At 45.9% G+C, this 26,073-nt stretch overlaps 1 protein-coding gene across 8 annotated transcripts in view; it reads right to left on the reverse strand.

The window, feature by feature from the left end:
• Ulk4 (unc-51 like kinase 4) overlaps positions 1 to 26,073 on the reverse strand; it is a 330,250-nt gene that overhangs the window by 123,363 nt on the left and 180,814 nt on the right. For 6 of the 8 annotated variants that reach the window (XM_063260957.1, XM_013160183.3, XM_063260958.1 and 3 more), the window contains exon 32: positions 9,047 to 9,152. In XM_063260957.1, the coding sequence (XP_063117027.1) occupies positions 9,047 to 9,152 (106 nt within the window). Of the gene's footprint in view, positions 1 to 596; positions 821 to 9,046; positions 9,153 to 26,073 lie in introns of those variants that run through there. The other 2 variants (XM_063260959.1, XM_063260960.1) reach the window with 2 other exon arrangements.

Below are 26,073 nucleotides of genomic sequence, written 5' to 3' on the forward strand. Positions count from 1 at the left end.
CTACGGACCAGATCACAGGGCCCCAACTTCACGCTGCAGGTGCCCTCCAGCACTGCTCCCACGGGAAGCGCTTTCCTGATTTCCACTGCACACCCCAGACTTCGTGAGAACTGATGCAGATATGACTGGGCCCAAGGGGAAACTAGAAAAAGAAAATCACCCGGCCATGGTACTACACCAGTCTGCCATTCCAGTACTCGAGAGCACAGGTTCATGGCCAGCTTGGACAACTCCTAAACTTAGTGAGAACCTGTCTCAACAAACATATGTGTATACTCACCTACACATCGATATCTTCTCTGCATCTCCATCCAAGCTGTGCTTATATCCAATCTGTATCTCTATGATGGAGCCCAGTGGGAAAGGCCTCAGTTCAGAGGGGAGGAGGAAGAGCAGAAAGAGGAAAGAGGAGGTGGAGGAGGAGGAGGGACACCATCGTTATCTGATCTGACTCAGAGGGAAAAGGCCAATTATAAACATCAACATTGTGGCCATTTGAGGCTGAGATACTACTCAAGGCAAAAAGAGTTTGCCCAGAAATTCAAAGATTTAGGAACAAAACACCAGTGGCAGGCCACCCATCTCAGTCATTCTGCTATCGGCCCCAACACCTACCACGCACAGCCCAGAAGGAAAGCTTTGCTCTGATTTACGAAGCAGAGGTTCCTGTCCACATCTGCTGGCTCGAAGGCAGGGGTGGTGAGGTGAAAGGAAGCTGATCCTCTGTGCAGCCAGAAGGCAGAGACAGGAAGAGGCAGAACCATGGGTCCACCCTGGGGAGCTGCGTCCAGCCCAGCACCTCCAGCACTCAGAAGGCGATCTGCAGGGCACGCAGAGCAGCCTGGTCCTCCACAGCCTCACCTATGAGCCATCAAGCTCTGGGCCTCCAGGTCTGAGCCATGAGAAATGGCTCTGGAGGCTTCGACTTCCAGGAGAACATGGCGGATAGGTAACAGCAGCTATGGAGGCTCTCTGAGATAGCCAGCTTAGATTCCAGGAATGGTGCGGTGTGGGGCGTCCTCAGCAGGCGGAGATATACCCTGCTGACCCAGGAACGAACTAAGCTGAGAGAAATCAACTGGAAATGCAATCCCAGTGCTATGACTGGAACAGCTAAAGTCTCAGTGCCGAAGCTGGCCTCTGGAAACCCTGGCTTGAATTTCCTGCCACCGCTGCTGCATCTGAATTGGCACAGCAGGGATAGAGATGCGAAAGCCATGAGAGGGGAAATCGGGAACCAAATTGAGAGCAGAGCTGGCGGGGAGTCCTGCATCGACCTGCAGTGAGTGAGAGGAACAGGGACCCTTCCATAGACTAGGAGGCTCCAACAGAGGACATTCTGGGAGTGGGCAGACTAGCCAGAACAGGACGCTGCAGTGACTTCAGTCACATATTCCCCTCTCAAGCAGGACTGGTGGAGAGCGCTTCGCCTGAGTGACGCTGCAGACTAAGACCCAGTAGGCTAGCCCAAACCAGGTCCCTGCACCTGGCAGTGCACCCGAATGCAGTGAAGCCTTCAGCACGTTGACTGACCCGGAGGGGCAGGCCCAGCATAGGCTGTCCAGGTCTGTGTCTCCCTAGTACACTGCAGTGGGCAGGAACACCTAGCCACCGCGATTCAAACAAACTGTACCTGACAAATAAAGAAACTGGGCCTCCTATATACGCTTGTATGGAAGAAACAAAAAGTATGGGAGAGGGAGCAACAAGAAAGAGTCCTCGGTCCCCAATCCTGAGAACACTGATCCAGGAAAGGTAAATGCAAAAGAGAAGGACAAAAAACATGCAATATCAGACATGGCACCAATAGACATAAAGCATTGTCTCCAGGACCTCATAGACCAGTTCAAAAGTGAAGTGTTTAACCAAGTAAAGCAAGATATAAGGAGAATAGTTAAAGAAATGCTAAGTACCTCCCAAGAAAAAACAGATGCTGGAATGGAAGAACAGAAAAAAAGGGGAGAATTGTTTGATGGAGACAACAGAGAAAACATAGAATACATGAAGTAGGTTCAAAGAGATTACCAGGAAACTAAAGACTCTATTGAAAGCTGGCATAACAGCTTAAAAGAAACTAAGGATAGATTATCTGAACTGGAGGACAGATTTGTAATGTAGGAGCATGAAAGGAAAAACTTCTTAAAAATAACAAGGAAACAAGCATTAAGAATACAAAGGGTAGAAGATGATAAGAGGATCTATAACTTAAGAATTAAGAATGTAAAGGAAGAAACAAGGATACAAACAAATGAACTGCAAAGGCTATTTCACAGAAATAATCAAGGAGAACTTCCCTAATATGGGAAAAGGTAAAGATACTCAGATGTATGAGGCATACAGGACCCCAGCCACCTACAACCCAAACAGAACTACACCCAAGCATATAATAATCAAAATTCCAGAAATTCAATATAAGAACAGAATATTAAAATCTGTCAGAGACAAGAAACAGATCACTTACAAGGGAACACCCATCAGAATTACAGCAGACTTCTTGGCACAAACTATCAAATCACGAAGAGTGTGGGGGAAAATAATTCAAGCTTTGAAAGATAATAACCTCCAGCCAAGATTGATATATCCTACACAACTGTCTCTAGAAATTAATGGAGAAACAAGGTGCTTCCAGGATAAAGAGGAACTAGGGGAATTTGAAACCACCAATTCAACTCTACAGAGAATACTGCAGGACATTCTAAAAGAAAAAAATACCAAGATTCCAGAAACAGTGGCAGAGAGGCCACAATGAATGGAGCAGAAAGTGAAATGAAGAGGACTAACTGACAACTAATGACAGAAAAAGAGCTCAACAGATATGAGGCAGAGAAGGTTGGATGATATGAACAGCTATTTTGGAGAAAACAAGACATCATAATAGCTAGTGCTGATTTAATATCATCTTGTTTTAAAGCCTCATCAAGCTTTTGTTCTTCTGTCTCCATGGGTCTTAACATGTTGCATCTTACTGGATTTTATTATATGTGATAATATAAACAAAAACTTTCATAGACAAGGAGATTATACAGAAACCATTGTTCATTTTCTGTTAGTTGATTCTAAATACCCTGTAATACTCTCATTCTCTTGAATGGTTTTATTGTCTTGATATGTTTGATGCTACAGTATACAAAGTTATACTCAATGATTTCAAGGAAAGAGACACTATTGTAACTACTTTTATTTCGGGATATCTTGTGGTGAAACACTATTTTGCTTAAATCGTTATGTTCTGACCTGTGCTGTTTTGTTATGCCCTCTTTTAGGTCAATCTCCCTTTTTTATTATTTATTTTTTTATTTTTATCTTTTTAATTAAGGGGAAAAATAAATAAAAAATAGCAGGATATATTATAGTAACCCACTTTGATTTCCTATTAAATTGATTTGAAACCCTGTATTGCTCTCACCATCTTGTTTTGACTGATTTTACTCTATTCTGTTTTGCTTGATAGTACCAAGTTTGAGAGTAAACGCAACAACTGTGAAGATAATAAGATTCACTATGATGCCCATTCTGGTTTGACTATTATCTTCTGTAATGTCTCCAATGTTTTGGTTTTATTGGTTTTATTCTTTACTATTTTGTTCAATTTTATTATAACTGATGATATAGGCAATTCTTTTTAAGATAGCAAGAAGCATAATGGTAACCATTGTTGATCACTTTGTATTCTGTTTTTACATTATATACTATGTCCATCCTTTTGATTTGACTGACTCTGTTTTGTTATGTCACATTTGGTTTTATTCTCTTCAAAAAAAAGTAATAAGAGCTGTGGGAGTAATAAAACCCAAAATGTGTAATTGTCATTGTAAAAAAGAGGAAAAGAAAGTACTCTAAAGGATATAACTGCATGTATATTTAAGCGTAAAAGGTAGATAACCATATTACTGAGTTTTTGTTGAATCATTGTCCACTTGGTTTTTGTTGAAATAGTCCACTTGGAATATTTCTGCCCATTTCCTTCAGAACTGTTTGCAGTCTCATTGTTTGAATGTCTACTTTATATGCTTTAATTCTATAACTTGAACAACTATTTTAAGATGACAATATGTAATCTATTAACTAGTGATTTCCTACCATTTTTTTTTGATATTCTGTATAACTTGTACCCTTTTTCTATTTTTTTTTCTTTTTCTCCTTAAATAAAATTTAAAAAAGAAGAAGAAAAAATGAAAAGAAATGGCTCTGGAAACTCTGAAGAGCCTGGGTCTTCCTGGAAGTCCAGGAGGCTGTGTGTGTGTGGGGGCTGGGCACTGACCACCTGGGACCACAAGGCCTCCCAGGTCTTTTTTTTTTTTCTTTAAAGAAAAACAAACAAGATAATACATGGATATAAAAAAGGGTAGAAATAATACAGAATTACAGAAAAATAAACAGTAAGAAATCACCAGTTGATAAATTACATATTGTCATCTTAGAAATAGCTGTTCAGGTTACAAAATTAAAGTATGCAAAATGACATTCATATAGTGACATTGCCAACAGTTCTGCTCAATGATCTAACAACAACTTAGTAATATGGTTATCAGCCCTACACACTTGTTTTTTATCTTAAAGAGGGTAAGATTAAACATATCAAAACAATTTAAAGAAATACAGATTTCAAAGCAAGTCCACTGGAGATCTTCATTGTTTATCTAATTGTCTCTAGTTTCTTCCAAATAGTTGTCCCCATCTTCACACACATTAAATACATACTGCATATTATAGAACTAATCAAATCATTACAGGATGATGAAGGTTTTTTAGTTCTTCAAGATCTGACATGGGGAAGACAATAATAACTACCATTATGTCTCTCATTCTCTTCATAGTAGCTGTCCATATCTTTACATATGCTGAAATTGAACTTAAAGAGACTAGCCTAATATCACCCTGATCAGTGAATAATAGTATTGCTAAATTTTATATCACAGTGCTACAGAATTAGCATTGGTTTTCTTAGTGTCTCTTCTTCTTCAGAGTATCTGTTCATTACATCTTGCATTATATAATCTGTTCCCGTAAATAGTTTTTAAAAAATCTTCTCATGTGTAAATTTCTACATGTATATCTATCCTCTCTGTACTATAGGGAAAAACAAATCATAACAAGACAGCAAAACAAATTCCATAAGACCACAATATTAGATGATCTACCATATTTACATGCTTTCTCTTGTTATTTTCAATAGACTCGTCCACATTATCGGGCTTAATATAGTAAAGCATAGTATTACATAGCTATCTTTATAAAAACACAACTTGGAAAACATTGTAGGACTTGAGAGATGTTAATAATCAATACCAGTATGGGTATCTTTTACGTCTTGTCACCTTCAGAGTAGTTGCCTCTACTTTTAGGGTTGATACTATCAAGCATACCAAATTCAAATAAAATCAGCCAAGGCAAAACCATGGTCTAATGAATCAGATTCAAATAAAATCAGTCATAATAAGACAATGTAAGTAATACAGGGTTTCAGTTTAAGTTAATAGGAAATTAAGGATAGTTACCATGGTATAACCCGCTATTTTTGGGTCAGATGTCTGTGCCCTCAAATCTGATATGAGTGGACAGATCAGAACAAATTAAATTCAAACTAAACAGGGCGATAAGACTATTGTGTCTTTTAAATCCTGATACACTATTAACAATGACCTCTGCCTTTTTTTGTAGTGTATTAAAGCTATCTATACTAAAGATTATAGCTTACTCTCTCTGACTCATGTCTGCTACTCCACTTTATTGCTATAATTTGTCCATCTTACTCCCCATTCCACGTCTGCCTTGTTCATTGAGGCCTCTCTGCCACTGTTGCTGGAATCTTGGTATCCCTTCCTCTCTTTCTCTGGAATGTCCTTCTGCACTCTCTGTAAGGTTGGGTTGGTGGCCATGAACTCCCACAGTTCCTCCTTGTCTTGGAAGCATCTTATTTCTCCATTAATTTTGAGAGAGAGTTTTGATGGGTATATGAGTCTTGGTTGCAAATTATTTTCTTTCAGGACTTGGAATATTTCTGCCCATTTCCTTCTTGATTTAAGAGTTTGTGTTGATAAAGTCTGTTATTTTGATAATTTTCCTATTGTAGGTAATCTGCTTTTCCCTGGCTGCTTTTAATATTCTGTTCTTTCAGTGGATTTCTGGAATCTTGATTATTATATGTCTGGGTGTAGATCTGTTTTGGTTGTAGGTAGCTGGTGTTCTGTATGCCTCTTTTATCTGGATATCATTCCTTTTTGCTATACATGGGAAATTTTCCTTTAATATGTCTGTGAATATTCTTTGTATTTCAGTTTTTGGTTGCTCCTGCTTCCTCGCTCACATGCTTTATTCTTAAGTTATATATCCTTTTGTCATCTTCTAGTCTTTGAATTATTTCTTTCTGGTTCCTTGTTATTTTTAAGAGGTCTTTTCTTTCATGATCATATATCATAAATCTCTCTTCAAGTTTCCAAAGGCTAACTTTAGTTTCTGTCAAGGCATTTTGCCAGTGTTTAATGGAGTTTTTAGTTTCCTGGTAATCTTTTTGGATCTGTTTCATGTATTCTAAGTTACGTTTAAATTCTTCTTCAGAAGTTTCTTTCTTTTCTGATTTCCTCCGTTCTTCCATCTGTGTTCTCTTGGGCGGGGCTTATCATTTCTTTAATTAATCTCTTCATATCTTGCCTCCCCTGGTCTTGACAACCCCTGCTCAGGATCGCAGATGCCTGCCCTCTGTGGCTGTCAGGCCCCAGTACACAGGAAGCCTCTGGGAAAGGGCTGAGACTTCTGCCCACTCATTAGTCCAAAGAACTAAAGCAACAGAGAAGTCTACGGCCACAGTGGATGAGGTAGGGAACAGAGACTTTACACAATAAACAAATGAATCATCCTCACCAGATAACCTGCTTCCTGTTGTTGATACATTTACATCCTCATCTGCTTTTTAACAAAATTATAAAGCATACCAAAACACAAATCATATGGACCATACACAAGAGAAAAGCAGAGCAGGAACTGCTTATGAAGAACTCACCAGAACTACAGGAAACTGTGTGTAAATATTTAACAGAAAATGATGTCTTACCAAATAGAGACTATCAACAAAGAAACAATGATAAAACCAAAAGCACATTCTTAATTTTTAATTCTTAAAAATTCATGAATAAGGCTCAATAGCAGATCTGAAAAGAATCAGCCAATAAGAAAATAAGCCATCACCACTGTCTTAATTATTTTTCTCACACTGCTGAGACAAAAATATCTGATTGCCCAAAGTTAAAGGCAGAAAGGTTTATTTAGCTCACAGTTTGTAGAGGTTTTAGTCCATAACCAGTTGACTCCAAGGCACAGTAGCAGAAGAGAAACAGTTCGTGTTGGGCAGAAGGTAGCAAAGCAACAAGGACCTTAGCAGGTCTTTCTGCCCTTCTATCTCATCCAGGCTACTTAGGGCAGGCAGCCTCACAACTTTAATCCTAGCACCTTTGACCCTAGGACTGCACAATGAATCAATCCCAGCAATGCACATTCTAGATTCAGTCACCTCTGAAAAAGCCCACCTATGCTTGCATGAGGCCTTGGGGGGACATCTAGACATGAGCCATAAAACCACTGACCACACCAATCAAAAAACAACCAGATGCCAAAAAAGTAAATAACACAGATGAAATTTCTGGAAAAACTATTAAGACCAACTCAAGAAGAAATCAGACATAATACAGAGATTGGCTTTCCAATATCTCACAAGGATGTGAAAGGAGTGAGCAAGTACCCTTCACTGACTTCAAGAAAATAACCAAGTGGCTTTCGTTAAGAGTCTCTCACTGTTCATAATCATTACATAACTGGAAAACTAGGAGAGGCATCTAAAAACTACTCAGGCTAAAATGTAAAACAATGGGTACAAAATGCAACATACAGAAATCAAAACCTTTCAAATACACTTTTTAAAAAGCCTAAGAGAGACAGTGGCAGAAAATATCTCATTTCAAATGATAAAATACCTTGAAAAGATCCACTTAATAAGAATTGTGCAGACTCATAAAATACTACAAAACACTGCCGAAGAACACAAAAAAATATCTTGAACAAAGCAGCAATGCAATGGCTCTGCGCTTCGAAGACCCTGGTACAACCTCGCATGGCACATAGCAGCGTAACCTGGCATATGGCTTGGAATAATGTGCCAAAGCCTGCAAAATGACACACACAGGGCCTGGGACTCAGTAAGTCCAAATGTAGGGAGTGCCCTGCAGCTGGCCCTGATCATAAGGGTAAGGAGGCCTGGCAGGGGCTGGAGAGGACTCCACCCACTGACAGGCACCCATCAAATACATGCTGCTGTGGCCATGAAACAGCACAAGATGCTGCTATATGTAGAATGAATTGTTTCTCAGCCGGGTGTGGTGGTATATGATTATAATCCCAGGATCACTGAGTATGAGGCCAGCCTGGGCTACAATGTGAGTTCAAGGCCAGCCTGAAATGCATAGTGAAACTGTTTCTCAAAAAAGACTAAAAAATAAAAATAAATGTTTCTACATACTGAAGTTCCATGATGGCTGGCAAATGTATTACTAAAAGCATATCCTTTTTTTTAAGATAAGAAAAAAATATTACCAATATTAAAATATGATCTTCACATTGAAACAGAACTCTAAATTCTTTGCAGGCAAATGTTAGAACAATGACTTGATAATTTAATGACATTCATTTGGGTCCAATTCTTATGAGCACTTCTACTACATCTTTTATTACTATAAGAGTAGAACATGTACAGAAATGTGCATAAGATGTGCAGTAAGCCACTCTCCATCGTGCAGTCTCCTTCTGAGGTGTTTTTGGTCACATCTGTTTTATTTTCACTGTCAGCAGTAATTCTATGCCTCTGCTTTTTGTTTTCTCATCTTTAAGCCATGCCTGGTGACCTTGTGCCCAGAGTGACAACGAATCCATTTAGAGGAATTATTCTGCCTGACCCCCCACCCCCACCCCGTCTTCTGCAGATCTTTCTCATGTGTCGTGACTCACCAGCTGTCGATATCTGCCGGGGCAGACCCACGCACTGGGAGGCGGCACTCACCCTGTTCGCAGAGCAGCTTCACATTTGAGTCTCGGCAGGTGACCAGGTTGCTGAGCAGGGCGATCACGCTCTGCGTGGTGTTGCCCAGGATGCTCTCCCGACGGCCCTGTGAAAGACCACAGCTCCATCAGGACCACACGAGGAGGCACAACCGCACCTCCAGGGGCAGCTCAGTGAGGGGCTCACAGCATGAGGGACGCGGGAGACCACACTGAGTCTTCGGTCACAAGCGCACACTGCTCCCGCAGGGACCACCCTTCTACAGTCCTAGACCCCCAGCTAGGGTCCTGCCTGCCTCAGCCTCGGCCTCCGGGATGTGGACACAACTCTCTGCACTGCTGCTCCCATGCAGAGAGCTACTCAGGGAACCTGCAGTGTTTGCTTTCCCCACATCCCATTCCCTGCACCAGAGAAAACGCAGACCCCAAAATAGAGGCTAGCCAAAATGGGTGATTCTTCAGCCTCTATTATCTTGTGTTAGACACAAATAAGGTAATTCCTTAGGAGTTTTAAAGGATCACAAAAATCACTTGCTTTTCTCTCTTCATCTAAACTTTACTAAAACTTAAAACACAGATTAAGTTAAACATAGATCATATGAAATGGTAATATTTCATGTAATTCTGAAATGAAGTCTGAGTTCCAGGAGTAGACTGAGGCAGTGCGGTGCACTGGTGTAAAGGGGAAAGAGGGTGCCACTGTACTAAAAAAAGAAAACCACCCCACATCTTTTTTTTTCTACAGTTGGTGGACTGTTTCCAAGACTTAGCTATTATAAAATGCTGCTATAAATATGGGTGTGCAAATACCACTATGGCGTGATGCTTTTAATTCTTTTGGGAACATGTCCAGAATAGCTGGGCCAGATGGAACCTCTAGTCCTAGCTTTTGTGGAACCTCCACACCAATTTCCACAGTGGCTGTACCAGTCTGCATTCCCACCAACAGTGGAGAAGGCCTCCCTTTTCCTTTTGCTCCTTTAAAGTACTGCTCAGGGAGTTCATTTCAACAGAAATTTTACTTCACTGTGTCTCTGAAATACTCCTGCCTTCTGAGAGGAGCCACACAGACAGCACAGCTTTTCCACCCATGACTCAGCTCCCCCAGCCCAGGCAGAAGTTAGCACAACCCCATCCACAGGACCCAAAGAACACGGAGGCCACCGGCTTTATTCACATCCTAGGTTTCACACTCCTGTGCCTTCCTGCTCTGAAACCAGCCCAGGCCCCATGAGGCATCAGGATTTATGAGGTGCCTAGGTACATGGCTTAGCCCAATGAACAAAGGCAGAAGAACATAAGGCCAGACCCTGCCCTCAGCTTGAGTCAAAGACAACACTCCATGCACACAATAATTACGTGGTTTGCTGGGAGGCAACAGGTGCCCTGGAAGGAAACGGGACAGCCAGCGCCAAGCGAGGGGGCAGAAATTCAGCCCAAGGGACAGGATGGTACCCTACTTGAGCCCCTGCTCGTCCCCCCACCATGTGTCTGGGCGCTGCACTGATGGTTAGTGAGGCTGCGGTGGGTGATACCTGTCTGGCACGAGCTCCCTGTGGCCTGCCTTCCCTGTCTACTTCAACCTGTATCATTTGTCTGCTCCCCCAGATCTGGCAAAGCCTCTCGAGAAAATACCAGCCCTCAGTACACACTTGCCAGGAGAGCTCCAATTTGTAAAATCTCCTTAGTTATCTAACCTGGATCCCTGGCTATGTGCGTTTCCCGAGAAATCATCTGCAACATGCAGTTTGATAACCTACAGCGATGGAATCATACACGGCTCCCACACTTCCATGAGCTCCTGAGCCTGTGCACATGGCCCTTTGGCCTCCTGGTCCTTGTCTGTGGGACTCGTTGAGTTTTGTCCCGACCAGTGAACATGTCGAGGAGCCAGTGTTCCACCTTTTTCCTCAGAGCCCTTAAGGTGTCCTCCCAGTGGATGGTGGGACAGCCCCTCCTCCCTGCCCACCTGTGACCAGAAAGGAACTGGACACAGACCCCGCCTGCCTCTCCCTGTATACATGACCTCCCAAACAGCAGCCTCCCTAGCTGCACGCAAGTGAGCACCAGAGACAGAGCGCCAGGAGCCCTGACTGCGAGGGGCACACACAGCCTTCCGTGCTGCGGGCAACTCTAGGAGAGTAGCAGTGTCGGGCTTCGCAGCAGGGCCTTCGCTTGACTCCTAAGGCTCTGCTGTCCAAACTGGTGCTAAAGGCCTCGGTCAGGAACGCACCTATGGCAGGTCTGCGGCGGCTGTCACTGTCCCCACAGCTGCTGACAGCAGCTAGGAAGATAAATGTGGAAGCAAAGCGATGTTGGTGCCAGTTTCACCCATGGGCCCTGCAGCCAGCAAGGCAGGGTGATCAGGAGCACCCCAATGACCTGGCATAGCATCATGGCACTCAGAATGAAGGGAAAATGGTACACAGGGAGGAGAGCCAAGCCAACAGCTGTGCTGTTCCTGGTGAAACGCCGTTCCTCAACAGACAAAGGACGCTCTCACTGCAGGTGCGTCCACTTCAGACATGCATCTCATTGCCCAACTCCACCATTTCCCTGATGGCCTAAGGAGGTCTGCACCCCGCAAACCTACCCTTAGTGGGTGGAATCGGTGTGGGCAGCACTGCCTGGAGGGTGGGCAGCCCCTTGCAGGGAGAGTGGAAGGACAGGCTGGACACAACCCGCTTCACTGGTCTAAACTCCCTGCTGTGTAGCTGCTCCATACTCCACGGCCTGGTGCCTTCACCCACAGTGAAACCATTCACCCACCTCAGAGCCTGCATGCTTTTTGCCCCATCATTTAATAATTCATTTAATAATTCACAGAGCTATGGGCCTTTTGTCTCTCAATATAGTTGTCTGTGGGCTTCTGCCCCAAATTTTAACGCCTCACTCTTCACAAAACCCTGGATCTCCATCCCATGGCTTAATCCTGCAGTAGAAAAGCTGAGTCCTCAAACTCTGTGGTCCTTGGACATTAGGAATCCTGGATCAGGTCCAGCCGGCTGGGACCTGGCTGCAGGCAGAGTGGCGTGTGGCTGTCACCCTCCCTCAGCAGGCACGCTCCTTGGGACACACAGGGCAGGGTGCCTTCCTGTGCTGGAATAGTTAAAAACACAGCTATTTTCTTTGTTCTTAGTTTTCAAACCATTCACAGCCCTGAACATCATCCAGGATCCAGTGAGGGCTTCATGGAAAGGGAAGGGCTGCCTTCAGCTACTTGCCTTCTTGGAAGGAAACAGGCTCCAAAGTCATACAGGGGAGGGTGGCCTCAGGTCGGAGGTGCTGTTCCTGCTGCGGGGACAAGGCAGCTGCTTCCTGGGCTGGGTCACAATTCCCTGCTGAGGGATGATGGGAGGCAGGTACAGGGCTGCTGAGAAGGTGCAGACAGGAACTAACACTCATCAAATTTGAGCCATGTCACCTCTCCAGCAACTCTAATAAGATTAGTCTTACTCACAGGGATGAATCCTCATCTGGAGAGCCGGAGGGGTGGCTAGGGACAGAGGGCAACAGTGTGGGCCCACACCCACACCTCGGGCCTGGCTGCAAAGCAAGGGCAGACCTGGAGGGCGGATGACCTGATCAGAGGCTGCTGTGGGGCACTTCCACCCCTTTCTCCCGATGCAGGCAGCTGCATCCCAATCAAGGACGGCAACAAGGTTGGGTGAGGCTGATTCCAATCTGCAGTTAACAGGGCACCCAGGGGATCGGGCATGAGGAAGAGTCTGGGGGAGATGTCTGAGTAGGGGCTGCTACACTGACATCTGTGCCACACTGTGCCCCACGAACAGGTCCAGCTCCCTAAGGAACAGGAGGGAGCCTGCAGCCAACAGTGAAAGCCGGAGTTTTGTCCCAGGAGGTAGAGGCTGCTGCTTCTGCTGTGTTTCTGATGATTTTCCATTATTTTTTCCCCCAGTCCGGGGGACAGACCCTGTGCTGTCTGCGCTGCCCCATCCCAGCTCAGGATGCAGACTCTAGTGCTCTCTCGCCAGAAGGACACCATGGGAGTGAGCGCCTGACCCAGGCGCTTCGCCAGCACAACCATTTGACCATTTGTGGCTGTATCCATGCCACTCTGCTGCAAACCTCCAACAGATATTGCTAACTCTTTAAAGCTTTGGTAGAGGTCTGCACGGTCCAGTAGAAAATGCATTCACTGACCACAACGAACCATGAGCTGCAGTCACATTTGTCTGTCTTAGGCGTGGGTCAGAGCTGAAGAAAACATGAGTACAAACACCACAGCCAAGCCCAGGTGGAGACCTGAGCCGGGCAGGAACACGGAGCCACTCTGATGGAAGCCACTGGCATCTCCCACGGTGGTCACTCGTGCCGGCTTCCCCGCCCCCCCCCCCGAACAGCATGCTGTTTCTGGGCACCGTCTCAAGGCTACAACACAGCACCAGGCTCATCCTCCCCTTCTTCTGAGCATGGACTTCCTGTCTCTCCAGCGAGTGACCACACCTGCCTAGGCACTCACCAGGGCTTACTGTGCCTCTGTCCTCTCCTCTCCGAGGAAGCCACTGCTGACCTGAAAGCACTCCTTGGCCTGTCCCGCTGCTGTTCCCTGCTTCCCACTGTCCCCACAGATACCATTCAGGAACAGGTGCTAGTCTCCCCCAGCCTTCACCGCCCTCCTCCTCATGACAAGGTGGGGACTTGGTCTCGGGACACAGGCTTAGCACTGGGGTCTGCAGTGCCCAAGGTCACCACATTCCCACTGTCCACCCTGTCCCAGGCCCTAGTCTTTCACAACCCTGAGGAGAGGTGAGGCCTCACATTGTGGGGCAGTGGAAGAAAGGGCACTGTCACCCAAAGCTTCCGGTCCACGAGCAACAGCACAGTGCAGCGTTGGAAACCTCTAGACCGGGAGACTCGATCTCTAGCCGAGTGCAGCACAGTGCATGGATCACTGCGATCAGCCTGGTCAATAAGTGCTGTGCATTTCCTCAGCATTCATTCAAAACAAACTAGAAATATCCCACCATCCTAACCATGGAGGGGAGCTGGGCGGCCAGGAGTCAGCTCCTGGGCCTCTCCTCCCGTATCCTCCTTTAACCCAGCACCCCTTCCTGCCACCCTGGGCCCCAGGGGCACTCGGCTGTGACTTCACACTGCCCCCGAGGGAACAGGCTTTGGCTCTTGGGCTGGGCCAGCCAGCGCCCTCTCCCTGAGATGGGAAACCCAAGGGCAGCATCTGCCGGGGGTCCTGAAGTACTCAGTTTCTCCATGACTCTGCTGTCAAGCTCTGCACAGCTGGAGGGGCCAGCGCTGTCACTGTTTGCTGTTATCCTCACACGATGGTGCAGTAGATGTGCTCAGAGGCGTCAGTGTAGCCAGACGATCCCTGTGGAACTCTGTACCTGCACGCCGGGGACTTTCATCAGGGAGACTAGCTTTGTTTTCAACCTCGGAATCCAACTTCTTTCCTCCGGAAGCTTTTAGACAATGATATTTATGGCTTTCAGGAGATGAGGTGAGAAAGCAGATATAAGAAACCCTGGCTGTGAGACACGGACAGATATCAAATAGCAAACATGAAAGAACAGAATAATGTCAGCTATTTTTGTTCCTAATGGAGCACGCAGCCTTCTTCGAGTGCCCAGCGAGCCCCACGCTGCGGCGTGGCAGGAGCCCGAAGGCGGCTTCAGGAAAGATAATGGCCCTTTAATGATGGAAACAGTACGAAAATTAAATCTAATCTCGTTCCATTAAGCATACTCTTAGCTCCCATTTTTAGTAAATTATTTTATTATGATTTTGCCTGTTTATTGAAATAACCTTTTATGGCAATTTGATTTGCAGGCACAAATTAGCCTCATTTCCTTTCCGCTATGAAGCCCCATGGGACTAATGAGAAGAGACGGATCAGCTAAAATCTTACCCGTTCTGCAATCAGGAAGTAACCTTCGGGAGATGAATGCTTTATTTTATATTTATATTTGTTAGGAAAGTGTTACACCATAATTACTGTCTCACTTCACAGTAACGCATCGCCTGCTGGAGAGGTCTCCACCCAGGCAGCTCCTCCTGTGTCAGCCTAGGAAGGTGACCAGCATGGTACCCTCTTTCCATGTTGTTCATGCCCAGCCACCTCCCTGCCCTCACCCAGCGAACTTCTGTGACATTTAGACCGCCTGTTTATCAGGGACCAGAACCGCAGGCCTGCTGTCCTCCAGCAGGAAGCTCCCCATGGCCATCGGGTGTGAGTCCTGGGTGCCACCTTTCACGGGACACACACAGGGGCACCGCAGAGGAAGGCACCTTGCTCCTCACCTGCTCTTGGAGCGACTCACAGACCCCTTCCACAGCACACAGGCTTCCAGAGGGTCACGAGGATTCTATGGAACTTCACTACAACCTCAGGTCCCTAATTAACGCATCCCCAGACAGCTCTCAATGGAGTGCATTAGAAACTAGAGGGTTGAATGGGGAAAGCCTCTCATTTGAGAAGAATTTTATCTCAGGGCAGAGCAGAGATGGGGAAAAGATACACAATGATCACACAGACTGCATCTTGTGTTTTTCTTCTAACTTTGTACTAAAACCCAAAGAAAGAAATATCATAATGGGTAAATTAAAGAAACAAGTCTCAATTACAGATCAAAGCATAGTAACAAAATCATAAACATTAACACACACACCCAATAATGTGGCAACAACTGCCTGAAACTGGACTGGGGGAGAAACATCCAGAGCCAAGCTGGTATCTGGGTGCTTTATCCATCTCAGACTGACACAGAAAAGGGAAAATCAATCAAGGTGAGGGTTGTAAACAGCACACTCATTAAGGTTCACCTCATAGTTATATAAATGTCCAATTCTGAATTATGTGAATAGTAAGGAAGAATCACTTTAAGTGCAGATACAGAATTTATGGAAAAATCACCACAGCATATACAATACCTAAGCAATCTAACAAGGAAAACAACCTGATAATTTATAATAACATCGAAAAGAATAAAATACTTCAAAATAAACCTTCCCACAGAGATAAAAGACTTGTCGCTAACAACTGCAAAGGGCTGCTAATAGAATAATCAAAGACACAAACAGGAGGTTTGTGTCTGTGGTGGAGAAACACTATTATGAAACTGTTTACACTACTCAAAGCAATCTACAGATCAATGCAACCTTTAAAAAATGATGTTTTGCAGAAGTAGAAAAAAAATGCTAAAATTCATATGGAATTTTAAAGAGAAACCAAGTAGCCAAAGTCACCTGGGGAAAAAAGTGTGAACCCAGAGAGCCCACACCATCTCTTTACTGGGTGGCTCCTAAACACACTGCAGAGTGATGTCTGCCAGTATGACATGGTGCCAGCAGAAGACAGACACAGACAGACCAGGGGCACGGTACCGGCAGCAGACAGACACAGACAGACTCCCAGGATGGGGACATGGAAGGCCAGGAGAAGCCTGTGCTTTGATGATGCTTATGGGGTGGGGAAAGGGCTTTCAAGGCTGGATGTCCCCACAAAATCAGCCAGGCTGGCACCTTGCCTAATACACAACAATGAAACGGAGTCAAGATTTAATGCAACACCTAAAACTACAAAACCCCTGTGCGGAAACACAGGGAAAAACTCTAAACCACTACTTTTGGCCATGAATTCTTGGGTATCATATGAAAACCACAGACAGTAAATGAAAGACAATTGGTTTTTTTAAAAATCCATCAAACATACAACTTTCTGCTTACCAAAGCAAAGAACCAACAGAGTAAGAAGACACCTGTAGAGTGAGAAAACCACCAGCATGTCATGCATCTGCCGAGAGGCTCCTGCACTGAACATGTGAAGAACTCCTACATCTCAGCCAGAACCCAGCATACCGACAAAAACATCTGAACAGATGATTCTGCAAGGAAAATACACAAACTACCAAGGAGCATATACCAAGCTTCCCAGTGTTACTACTGAAAGAGAAAAGGGGAAATACAACTCAGTGTCTCAATGAGATACCACCCATTAGTTTGGCCACTACTAAATGAATAACAACGTGCCTGTCTGGCAAGTGCAAGGTTCTGAGTTTTATTCCTGGTTACCAGCTCCCCCCAAAAAAGTGCCAGAGATACAGCTCAGTAGCACAGCACCTGCCTGGCAAGCGCAAGGTCATGAGGTCAATTCCCAGTACAAAAAAAAAAAAATCAACAACAAAAAAGAACAGATATCGGTGACGATGTTGTAATTTTTATACTATGCTGAGGCATTACAATTATTATAGAGGTTCCTTAAAAACTTTAAGAGCTGTCATATGATCTAGCAACTCACTCTTTGTATACATACAAAATATGATCTTAAAAAGACCTCATGTTAAAATAAATAAAAATAAAAAATCTCATGTTCACAGCAGCATCATGCACAGACAACAGAAGTGGGGCCATGGGGGGCGGATAAAGGAAGCAGGTGGGCAGTGGCACTGTGGGTGAGTGACAGCAGGGGAAGGCAGTAACTCAGTGACACATGAGAACCTCGAAGACCTGGTGATCACTCGGCAGCTACCCCCACCCTGTGTCCCCATCAGGCAGGGTGATGCCCTCCACAGGTTCCCAGGAGACCAGCTTGGATGGACACAGCAGACTCAGCAGGTGGGGAGCCTTAAGCCATTCTGGGCTACAGCCCAGGATCGGTGCAACTGGGGGCCTGTGAGTGGCTTGATCTAGGAAAGGGGCTCACACCACCATCCCGAGAGCAGCAGCTGATGACGGGAGCCACTGCCCAAATCCACACCATTCTGAGTCGGAGCCCTATGCACCGCCCTCCAGGACACACAAACACTCCACGCACTAGCACAGACCCAATTAGCTCAGTGTGGTAAAGAGGACAACAGCTCCCAAGCCCACCTAGTGCCCTGCACACAGCAGACAGGTGCTTCACACACAGGGCAGAACCGAGACCAGGCGTGTGTCTGCTGGGACCAAGGGCATGGCCAGATTATGTGTAGACTGGCACCACCACCCACGCAGTGCCTTTCAACACCCTGCACCACAGCACCCACCTCCATGACCCCTGGGGTACTCTGTGTGCACCTCAAGAAGCAAAGATCTCAGCATAAGCAAAAGCAAGCGGCTCATCTCCCCCAAACCAGCTTTTGGAAAGATGCTTACTGGAGTCCTACATCCAGAAACCAGAGAAAGACTGACATGACTTTTTAAAAAATCAAAATCAAAATCTTATCATGCGTCTTCTCTGAACACAATGTAATAAAACTAGAAATCAACAACAAAAGAAACTTCAGAAACCATGTGAATTCACAGACTTAACAACATGCTGCTGAGCAAATGACAGGTCATTAGGGAAATCAAAGGGAAACTTAGATATTCTTGCAACAAATGAAGATGGAAATATAGCATACCAGATAACAAAGCAGTGTGGAGAAGTACGTTTATAACAATAAATGCTTTCATCAAAACTTCAGAATGGCTTTAATGAACAACCGAGGCATCTCCAAGACTCAGCAGAGGGAAAGCAAGTGAAACTCACAAGGGAAAAAATATCAAAGAAGAAAAAGTGAAATAGACAGTGGGAAAAAATACTAATACTATGATACTACTAACCCAAACAATGTCACGCTGGCTCCAAAATGGAAAACTGAGGAATGGAAAAGAATAGAGATCTCAAAAACAAATTGCACATCAACAACCAGCTGATTTTTTTTCCTTTCATTTTATGAAAAAAGCCACATTTTTCATAACCAAGTAAGAGAATAACAGTTATTACACTGTCATTATTTTCAAGGTAGTAGTTTCTCAGTACAAGACATATACCAAGACTCTTACAAAAAAGAAACAGAAAATAACATGAACTTTCTTCTCCACAACCAAGATGAAACAAATTAGCATATATATTGAAATATTTTTAAGGAACAGAATATGTAATTTCTGATTCTTTTTTCTTTCTTGGGGGAAGGGGGCTCTTTTTGAGACAGGGTCTTGCTATGCAGTTCAGGCTATCTTGAGTATACTTTGTAGCCCACGCTGGTCCTGAACTTGCAATGATCCTCCTGCCTCAGTCTTCCAAGCGCTGGGAATACAGGTATGCACCACCATGTCCTGCCGAGGCAGCTGATTCTTAACAGAAGTATACAACACATCCACTGGGAAAGGCCTCTTCCTCACGCTGTGTGGGGAAGCTGGTCATCCCCCTGCAGGAGACTGGAACCTGCCCCTTACCTCACCATGTGCAACAGCACACCTGAAATGCATCGAGGACCCCACCGTAAGGCCTGGAAGTATGCAACTACAAGGGGAAAACAGGAAAACCTCTTCAGGATAGGATCTCTAACACACCAGAACTCGAAACAAAAGCTGACAAAGGGATTCCCTCACACTAAAAAGCCTGTACTCAGCAAAGAAGCAACCCATATTCTGAAGAAATAACCTACCAAATGGGACAAAATATCTGCCAGCTTTCCATTTAACAAAGGACCAATTTCCAGGATGTCCAAGGAACTCAAAAACTAACCCCAAACAAGTAATTCAACTTTAAAAATGAGCAAGTCACATACACACATTTACTCCTCCAAAAGAGAAATGCAAATGCCCAATAAATATATGAACAATGCCCGGTCCATGAGCCATCAGGAAAGGGCAGATCAATACTACATGGAGACACTGCATCCCAATGAACTGGGTTTTACTAAAATAAAAACAGTGAATGCTGGTGAGATTGTAGAGGAAAAAAGAACTCTTGTTCACTGAGGGTGGGAATGTGAACCAGTGCAGCCACCATGGAGAAGCTCCTCAAACACCTAAAACCCACTCTGCCGTGCAATGCAGGCAGCTGCTTCTGGGTACATATCCCCAGGAAACCGGATCGCACAGCCGGGGCCCTGCTCACCACGCTGCTGCTGCCACAGCGCTGCTCAGAAGAGCGAGGATGCAGACCCAGCCTGGGCGCCCCCTGTCCCATCAAACGAGTGGGTGAAGACAAGATTGTGACACAGACACAGCAGGGTACCATGTACCACAAAGAGCACATCCTGTCATTGACAGCAAAGTGGCCAGACCAAGGAGTGTGTAAGAGACACACACACGGCAGACACAAAAACCTAACGTGGCAACTCTCTCGCCTGCACAGAAGCTAACCCCTCCACCACCACCACCGGAATGCAGATCAACGCAGGCTGTGGCAGGAGGAGGGTGTGCAAGGGAGCCTGGGTTTGATCTGTGCGTGGTGCAGGTATGTGCTAAAATGTGCACCTTTACACCCATTAACTTGTACAGTTGACACATATTAGCCAAGAATAAAAGTATCAAAATGTAATGATTAGACCATAATCCCTGAATCAGGAGCACTAATTCAGAAACTCCAAACTACACAGAGGAACTGAAATAGTGATTTCATCCAGAGGACATCTCTTGAGGTCAGGGAATGGCCAGGTCCACTCAGGTCTCAGGATGCCACCAGAAAGCACCACAACAGAGGCAGACGTCACCTCGGGAGGGAGAGGGAGAAGCCAGGGACTAAGGGGAAAAGCCGGGGGCAGAGGAGGGGTGCGAGCTCTACTGAGTGCTTCATCCTCTAAAATCTGATTAAAACACAATTTTGGGCTGAAAATACTTGCACCCAAACTTGTCCCATGACTTCCTTTTCAAGACAGTTCAAAGATAGTTGTTACCCACTTTTTCTTTTTCCATACGTTTACCCTTTTTAAACTTCCAGTTATTAGTACGTGCACATATAAGCAATGTCTGCACTCCTGATGTGCAGTTGGTATGTGTATACAATACACCTTCATTCCTTATTTCACCCTGCCCCTTCATCCCTTTTTAAAATGATACACATCACAGTGTTTGGGTCTAAAAGCAGCTGGTTCAGCACCTGCGCTATCATGCATGGCAGCCTGAGGCCGAGAGGAGAGAGGCACCGGCAGCTGGGGGCGCAGGGCCAGGTGGGGCAAGGGCTGCAGGACCCAGGCCCTGCCCGGCCTGCCCCACCCCAGCCTGTAGAGCCTTCCGAGGGGCAGGCAGGAGCCCATGGCACCAAGCTCTCAGAGCTAGAGCTTTTCAGAACATTACCAATAGGAAGAGAACAGCAATTTGGAGACTTTTCAGGTTCAAATTTAGGGTCACAGTTCACATATACAACATCAAGTAATTTTTAAAACTTTAATAATAAGTTTTTAGAAGCCGCAGTAAAAAAAGTAAATAAATAAGACATGAAATAAATGAACTAATAATGAGGCCCTTGTGGGAAGGTCCCTGACTCATCATGACTACTATCATGCAGCAAGTCCTCCATGGGCAGGGTCGGCGCTGCCTACTGCTGGTGACCCTCAGTCACCTGTCCCTGCACTCCCAGGACCAGAAAACAATTTCCTGGGACCCACCCACAATGGAGGGGGAACTAAAAGGTTCTCCGGGTCCCCCACTCTATAAACAATGGAAACATGATGAAACAGATTAACGTATAAAATACTGGAGCCCAGGACTGTGATCCCGGACACCACAATGAGGTTGGCAGGCGGCTTGGGAGCAGGGACCCAGGGCAAGGCCAGCAGCCTGGATGAGCTCCCAGAGAGCGAACAGCCGGAACTCAGGCCCACCAAAGCCACTGGAGTTTATGAGAATGAGATGCGGAGAAAGTACATGAGAGATGGACCCTGGAGACCTTCCTGTACATGGGGGGAGCACAGTGAGGGCCAGGCAAGAACACTTTCTACAAACAAGTTCCTGGAGCAGCAAGAGCAGCAGCTCTTCCCTGGGGCTCCCCAGGGCGGAGCAGAGGCCACATGGGCCGTGGACGGCCAAGCCCTGGTAAGGAGCTACTGGGCCCCGCAGAAAAGAGATGGCGCCATCCTAGTGCACAGAAGGAGCTTAGGCACAAACCCTGCTGCCCCAGGAAACCACAAGCAGGCAGGCAGGTGCACACTCAGAAGGAAAACCCCGGAGGACCACAGATGCCCAGCCACATGGGAGATGCGGGCAGCTTCTTGGGCCACACTCACGGCCACTGCGGCACCTGAGCAGTCCACAGGAAATCAGATTCTCCCAGGAACTTTAAAACTGTTCTTGAAACACTAAAATCTCTATCAATTACAAATGTGCAAGCTGCAGGGTCTTCCCCATAATCTGCAGTAGCAGAAATGCTACGTTTGTGTGGAGTGAACCATGCAGGCGGAAGACAGTGCCTCTGCGCCTTCCCATCCAGTGTGCCAGACAGGACACAGCAAAGTACTGAGCCTCACTTCCCTCCTAGGAGTTTGACTCCGTGACTGAATCCCACGTCCACGCCTCCTCAAGTTCCAGACCTGGTTCCTCACACACAGATCAAGTCCCAGCTGAAAGCAAGCAGAGAATCCTATGTAGGAGACCCGTGCACCTACATAGAGAGTGAGTGCTGAGGGCCCCAGGGGAGGGACAGGTGCGCGGGCACTGTCCTCATGGGGCAGCATCACCAGCACTCAGGAGAGCCCCTCCGGTTACTGCCTGAGATGACCCACTTCCCAGGCAGCAAGTGTGCTGTGTGTGCAGCAGGAAGGAGTGAACCCAGAGCTGTCACTCGGAACTGCGTGCCCTGCCCCTTCTTCTTCTGAGATAGGTTCTCACAGAATCACTAAGTTGCCCAAGCAGGGCTTGAACTGGGGACCTTCCTGCTTCCACTTTCCAGATTGCTGGGATTATAGGCCTCCATCACCAAACCCAGCACCCTTGGGTGTCTTTTAAAGGTAATGCAAAGGGTTATACAATGTAAACCTAGCAAGTCTTGGGAGAGGAGCAGCCCACATCAGGTAGAAACTCAAAAAGAAAGTCTACACTCCTATCACACACCGGATAGAAATGGCGACACATGTGCATGACCTAACTTTAAAAAGCAACACTTTCTCTAAAAGTGCATTTCTAAACATATCTTTCACTAGACAGTGCCTGGCTTCCTTAAAGACTCAAATAAACCCTGAAGCAGGTTAAGGCCATGAGGGATGAGAGGATCCTGGGGGACTGCTTGCCTGCACACCCACCCCTGGGAGGGCCCCCACCCACCGCCCAGGCCCTATCCCAACCCTGCCAAGTCCACCATGCTGTTACCTGCCTCCCTGCAGCCCCCCACGGCTTAGCCTGAACATGACTTGTCTAAAACTAGCATAACTGCAGCTACAGAAAAGCCATAAAACACTTTACAGTGAAATAAAATAAAAACTCAGTGCTCCCACAGACACGGCATCTCAGCCTGACAGGCAGGCGCACTCTCTCACAAGGCTCCCGAGTCACAGTTTCAAAAGCAAAACTGTCGGAAAGCAATGACTCATTTTTACAGCAGATCTAGAAATTGCCACAGGTGTGCAGGACAGCCCAAAGTGATTACACGTGAACTGTGTTGGGCTGCGTCAGAAAGGAAGAACCTGCCTTGTGCTTTGGCCCGTGTTAGTGAAGAATCAGTCCAGGAATTCTAACATGAAAACACTTTCAAATGTATGCGGACATCTTTATGGCTCTCAGAATAAGCTCACACAAAAAAGACCAAACAGATTTCACACCTGGTCTCTGCAGCTACTTCCACAAAGCTGGCTCAGTTTTGCTTCCCGTAATGGCCTGCATGCAGACCCACTGTAGAGTACCACGTGGTGCTATGCTCCCATTTCATCACAGCTGTCACACAGTGCTACCAACTCCACAGCCACAACACCCCACTATGGTGCCACCCTCGAAGCAGGGGTCAGGACGAGCTCACAGCCCGAGCCCAGCTTCCTGTAGCACCAGCTCCCTCCCAGGGGTTCTGGGGAGTCCACCCTCTTGCCTCTCCTGTGCCACAGCCTCCACTGTCAGCCTGGTTGCCCTCATACCACATACCTTGCTCTGACACCTCTTCCTTCTTTCCTGCTCCATCCACATGTAAAGGGCACTCATGATTATTTAGATCCCAAGTCAGCCCTGCACATTAAGGCCAGCAGACTAATTCACCCCCGATCAAAACTCCCCAGAGCCACCGTACAACATATTCATAGGTTTCAGAGGCTGGGGCCTGGGCATCTGGGAGCATGGGGGCTTGGCTCTGCCTGCTACCCATGAAACCTCCCCTAACCTTATCATAGAGGAGAAACTACATGAATAAGAAGACCACACAGAAAAGCCACTCACAGTAAAATGGGAAGGTCACTGAATAATAACCCCTGGTTAGTAACAAACAAGAACTGTTTCCTTGACCCTGCTTTATTCACACATTCCAAATTGTACTCCTCACACAACACACAGTCAGGTACAAGCTCCTAAATGCAAACCTAATAAATCCTCAACACCCTCTAAAGCTTGGGACACAACACCTAGGACCCACAACTTAGAGGAGCAGAGGTTTGGTCTGGCTCATGATTTATATGTTCAGTCCATGGTGAGCTGACTCTAAGGCAGGATACCACAGCAGAAGGGTGTGGGGGGCAAAGCTGTGCAGCTCATGGTGGCCAGGGAGCAGAGCAGAGAGTGCCAGAGGAAGGGACAGGGACCAGATACGACAGCCAGCACCACTCCTCCCTGACACACCTGGACACACTCAAAAGTATGCTTTACTAATCTCCAATCCAACTGACGTGATTAAACTCAAACACCACAAGCAGACATGAGGTGAAGTTCAAACTTGGCCAGGATTAAAAGCTCCCCACAGTCTGGACCCCACTCCATGCACATGTTCACAACTATTGGCATTTACTGAGGACCTGCTACTGCCAGCCAGACCTACATAGAGGGACACAATGTTGACCACAGGACACTGCTGCCTGCTGCAGGAAGTGGACCATTGAGTGGAGACTTAACTCACCTCACAGATATGGAACTGCAAACCAGCACAAGGGCTCTAAAGACACCTGGGACACCATGAGCACCTGTGACGAAGGCTCTGATCCAGTCAGGAGCAGCTGCAGGAGCCCAGGAGAGAGAAACCTGAGTGCAGAGACATGGTACGGCCAAGTTAACCCTGACGGCAGACGGCGCCCTCCCGCAAGGAAGGTGAGGCACATACACTGCTGGGGAAAGGCACAGAGCAAGCACATGCTTCAGCTGATGATGGGCACTGTCCACCACGCACACTGCAGTCCTCCAAGCCCTGCAGAGTGTGCCCTCCCTGCCAGAAGTGCAGTCCAGTGCCCACTTCAGTGGGGGCACCATGGCACACATCTACCACTGCTGATCCTACCCTCCATCATAAATGGGCTCTGCATCCATCTGCACAATGAACTCTGCACTCACTAAAGCCATGGCCTGGGCTTCAATGTCTCTAAACCCAGTACCCAGTGGCTCAGGTGACTAAGTAACAATGATTTCAAGCCACAGACAAACCTCCACGTGACGAGATTCCCCACTGAACTACTGTTCTCCCTCACATATTCCAAAAAACCAGATGTAGTCCTGGCTGAGAGGACCCACTGTGGATGGTTCCTGCAGAGGAAAGGGACACCAACAAAATGAGGGGAATCAGAATAAACTACTGGACCTTCCTGGGGACAGATGTACCCTACTGATATTAGAACTTCACAGGGAAACCAGGAGAGGACACACAGGGACTCACTTCGCTCCCTTCCTAGCTGTCAAAAAGCTAAAGCTGTGCTAAAGAAAGATGAAACGAATTTTTAAAAAGTAGGCAAGGAACTAGAATCTCGTTAAACTGCAATTATATAGTTTTAAATCTGAACTTTTAAAACAAATTTTCCATGAAGATAAAGTATATTTAAATTTTCAAAATGATAACTCTACCATGCTACAACTTTTATACATAAAATATGACAGGATAACCACTCATGCAAAGAAATACACTCAAGAACACTATAAATAACAGTATGCTCAAGCAGTCTACAGGACAACAGAAAAAAAAAGGAGATGAAATAAAGCAGCAGACAATGACTAAAAACATCAATAATTACATTAAATATAAAAGATCTAAATTCATCACTGAAAGGGCAAATCTGAAGAGTAGATTAAGGGGAAAATTTGACCCAACTATAGGCTGTCTTTAAGAAACTCATTTAAAAATCTAATGATAAGAAAAAGCTGAACATCAAAAGCATGGAAAAATATATCCCTGGTGAACAATTATCAAAA

The sequence above is a fragment of the Cavia porcellus genome, unplaced genomic scaffold (assembly GCF_034190915.1).
Source record: "Cavia porcellus strain 051 isolate PalLab524CR breed Dunkin Hartley unplaced genomic scaffold, mCavPor4.1 scaffold_14, whole genome shotgun sequence".
Lineage (NCBI taxonomy): Eukaryota > Metazoa > Chordata > Mammalia > Rodentia > Caviidae > Cavia > Cavia porcellus.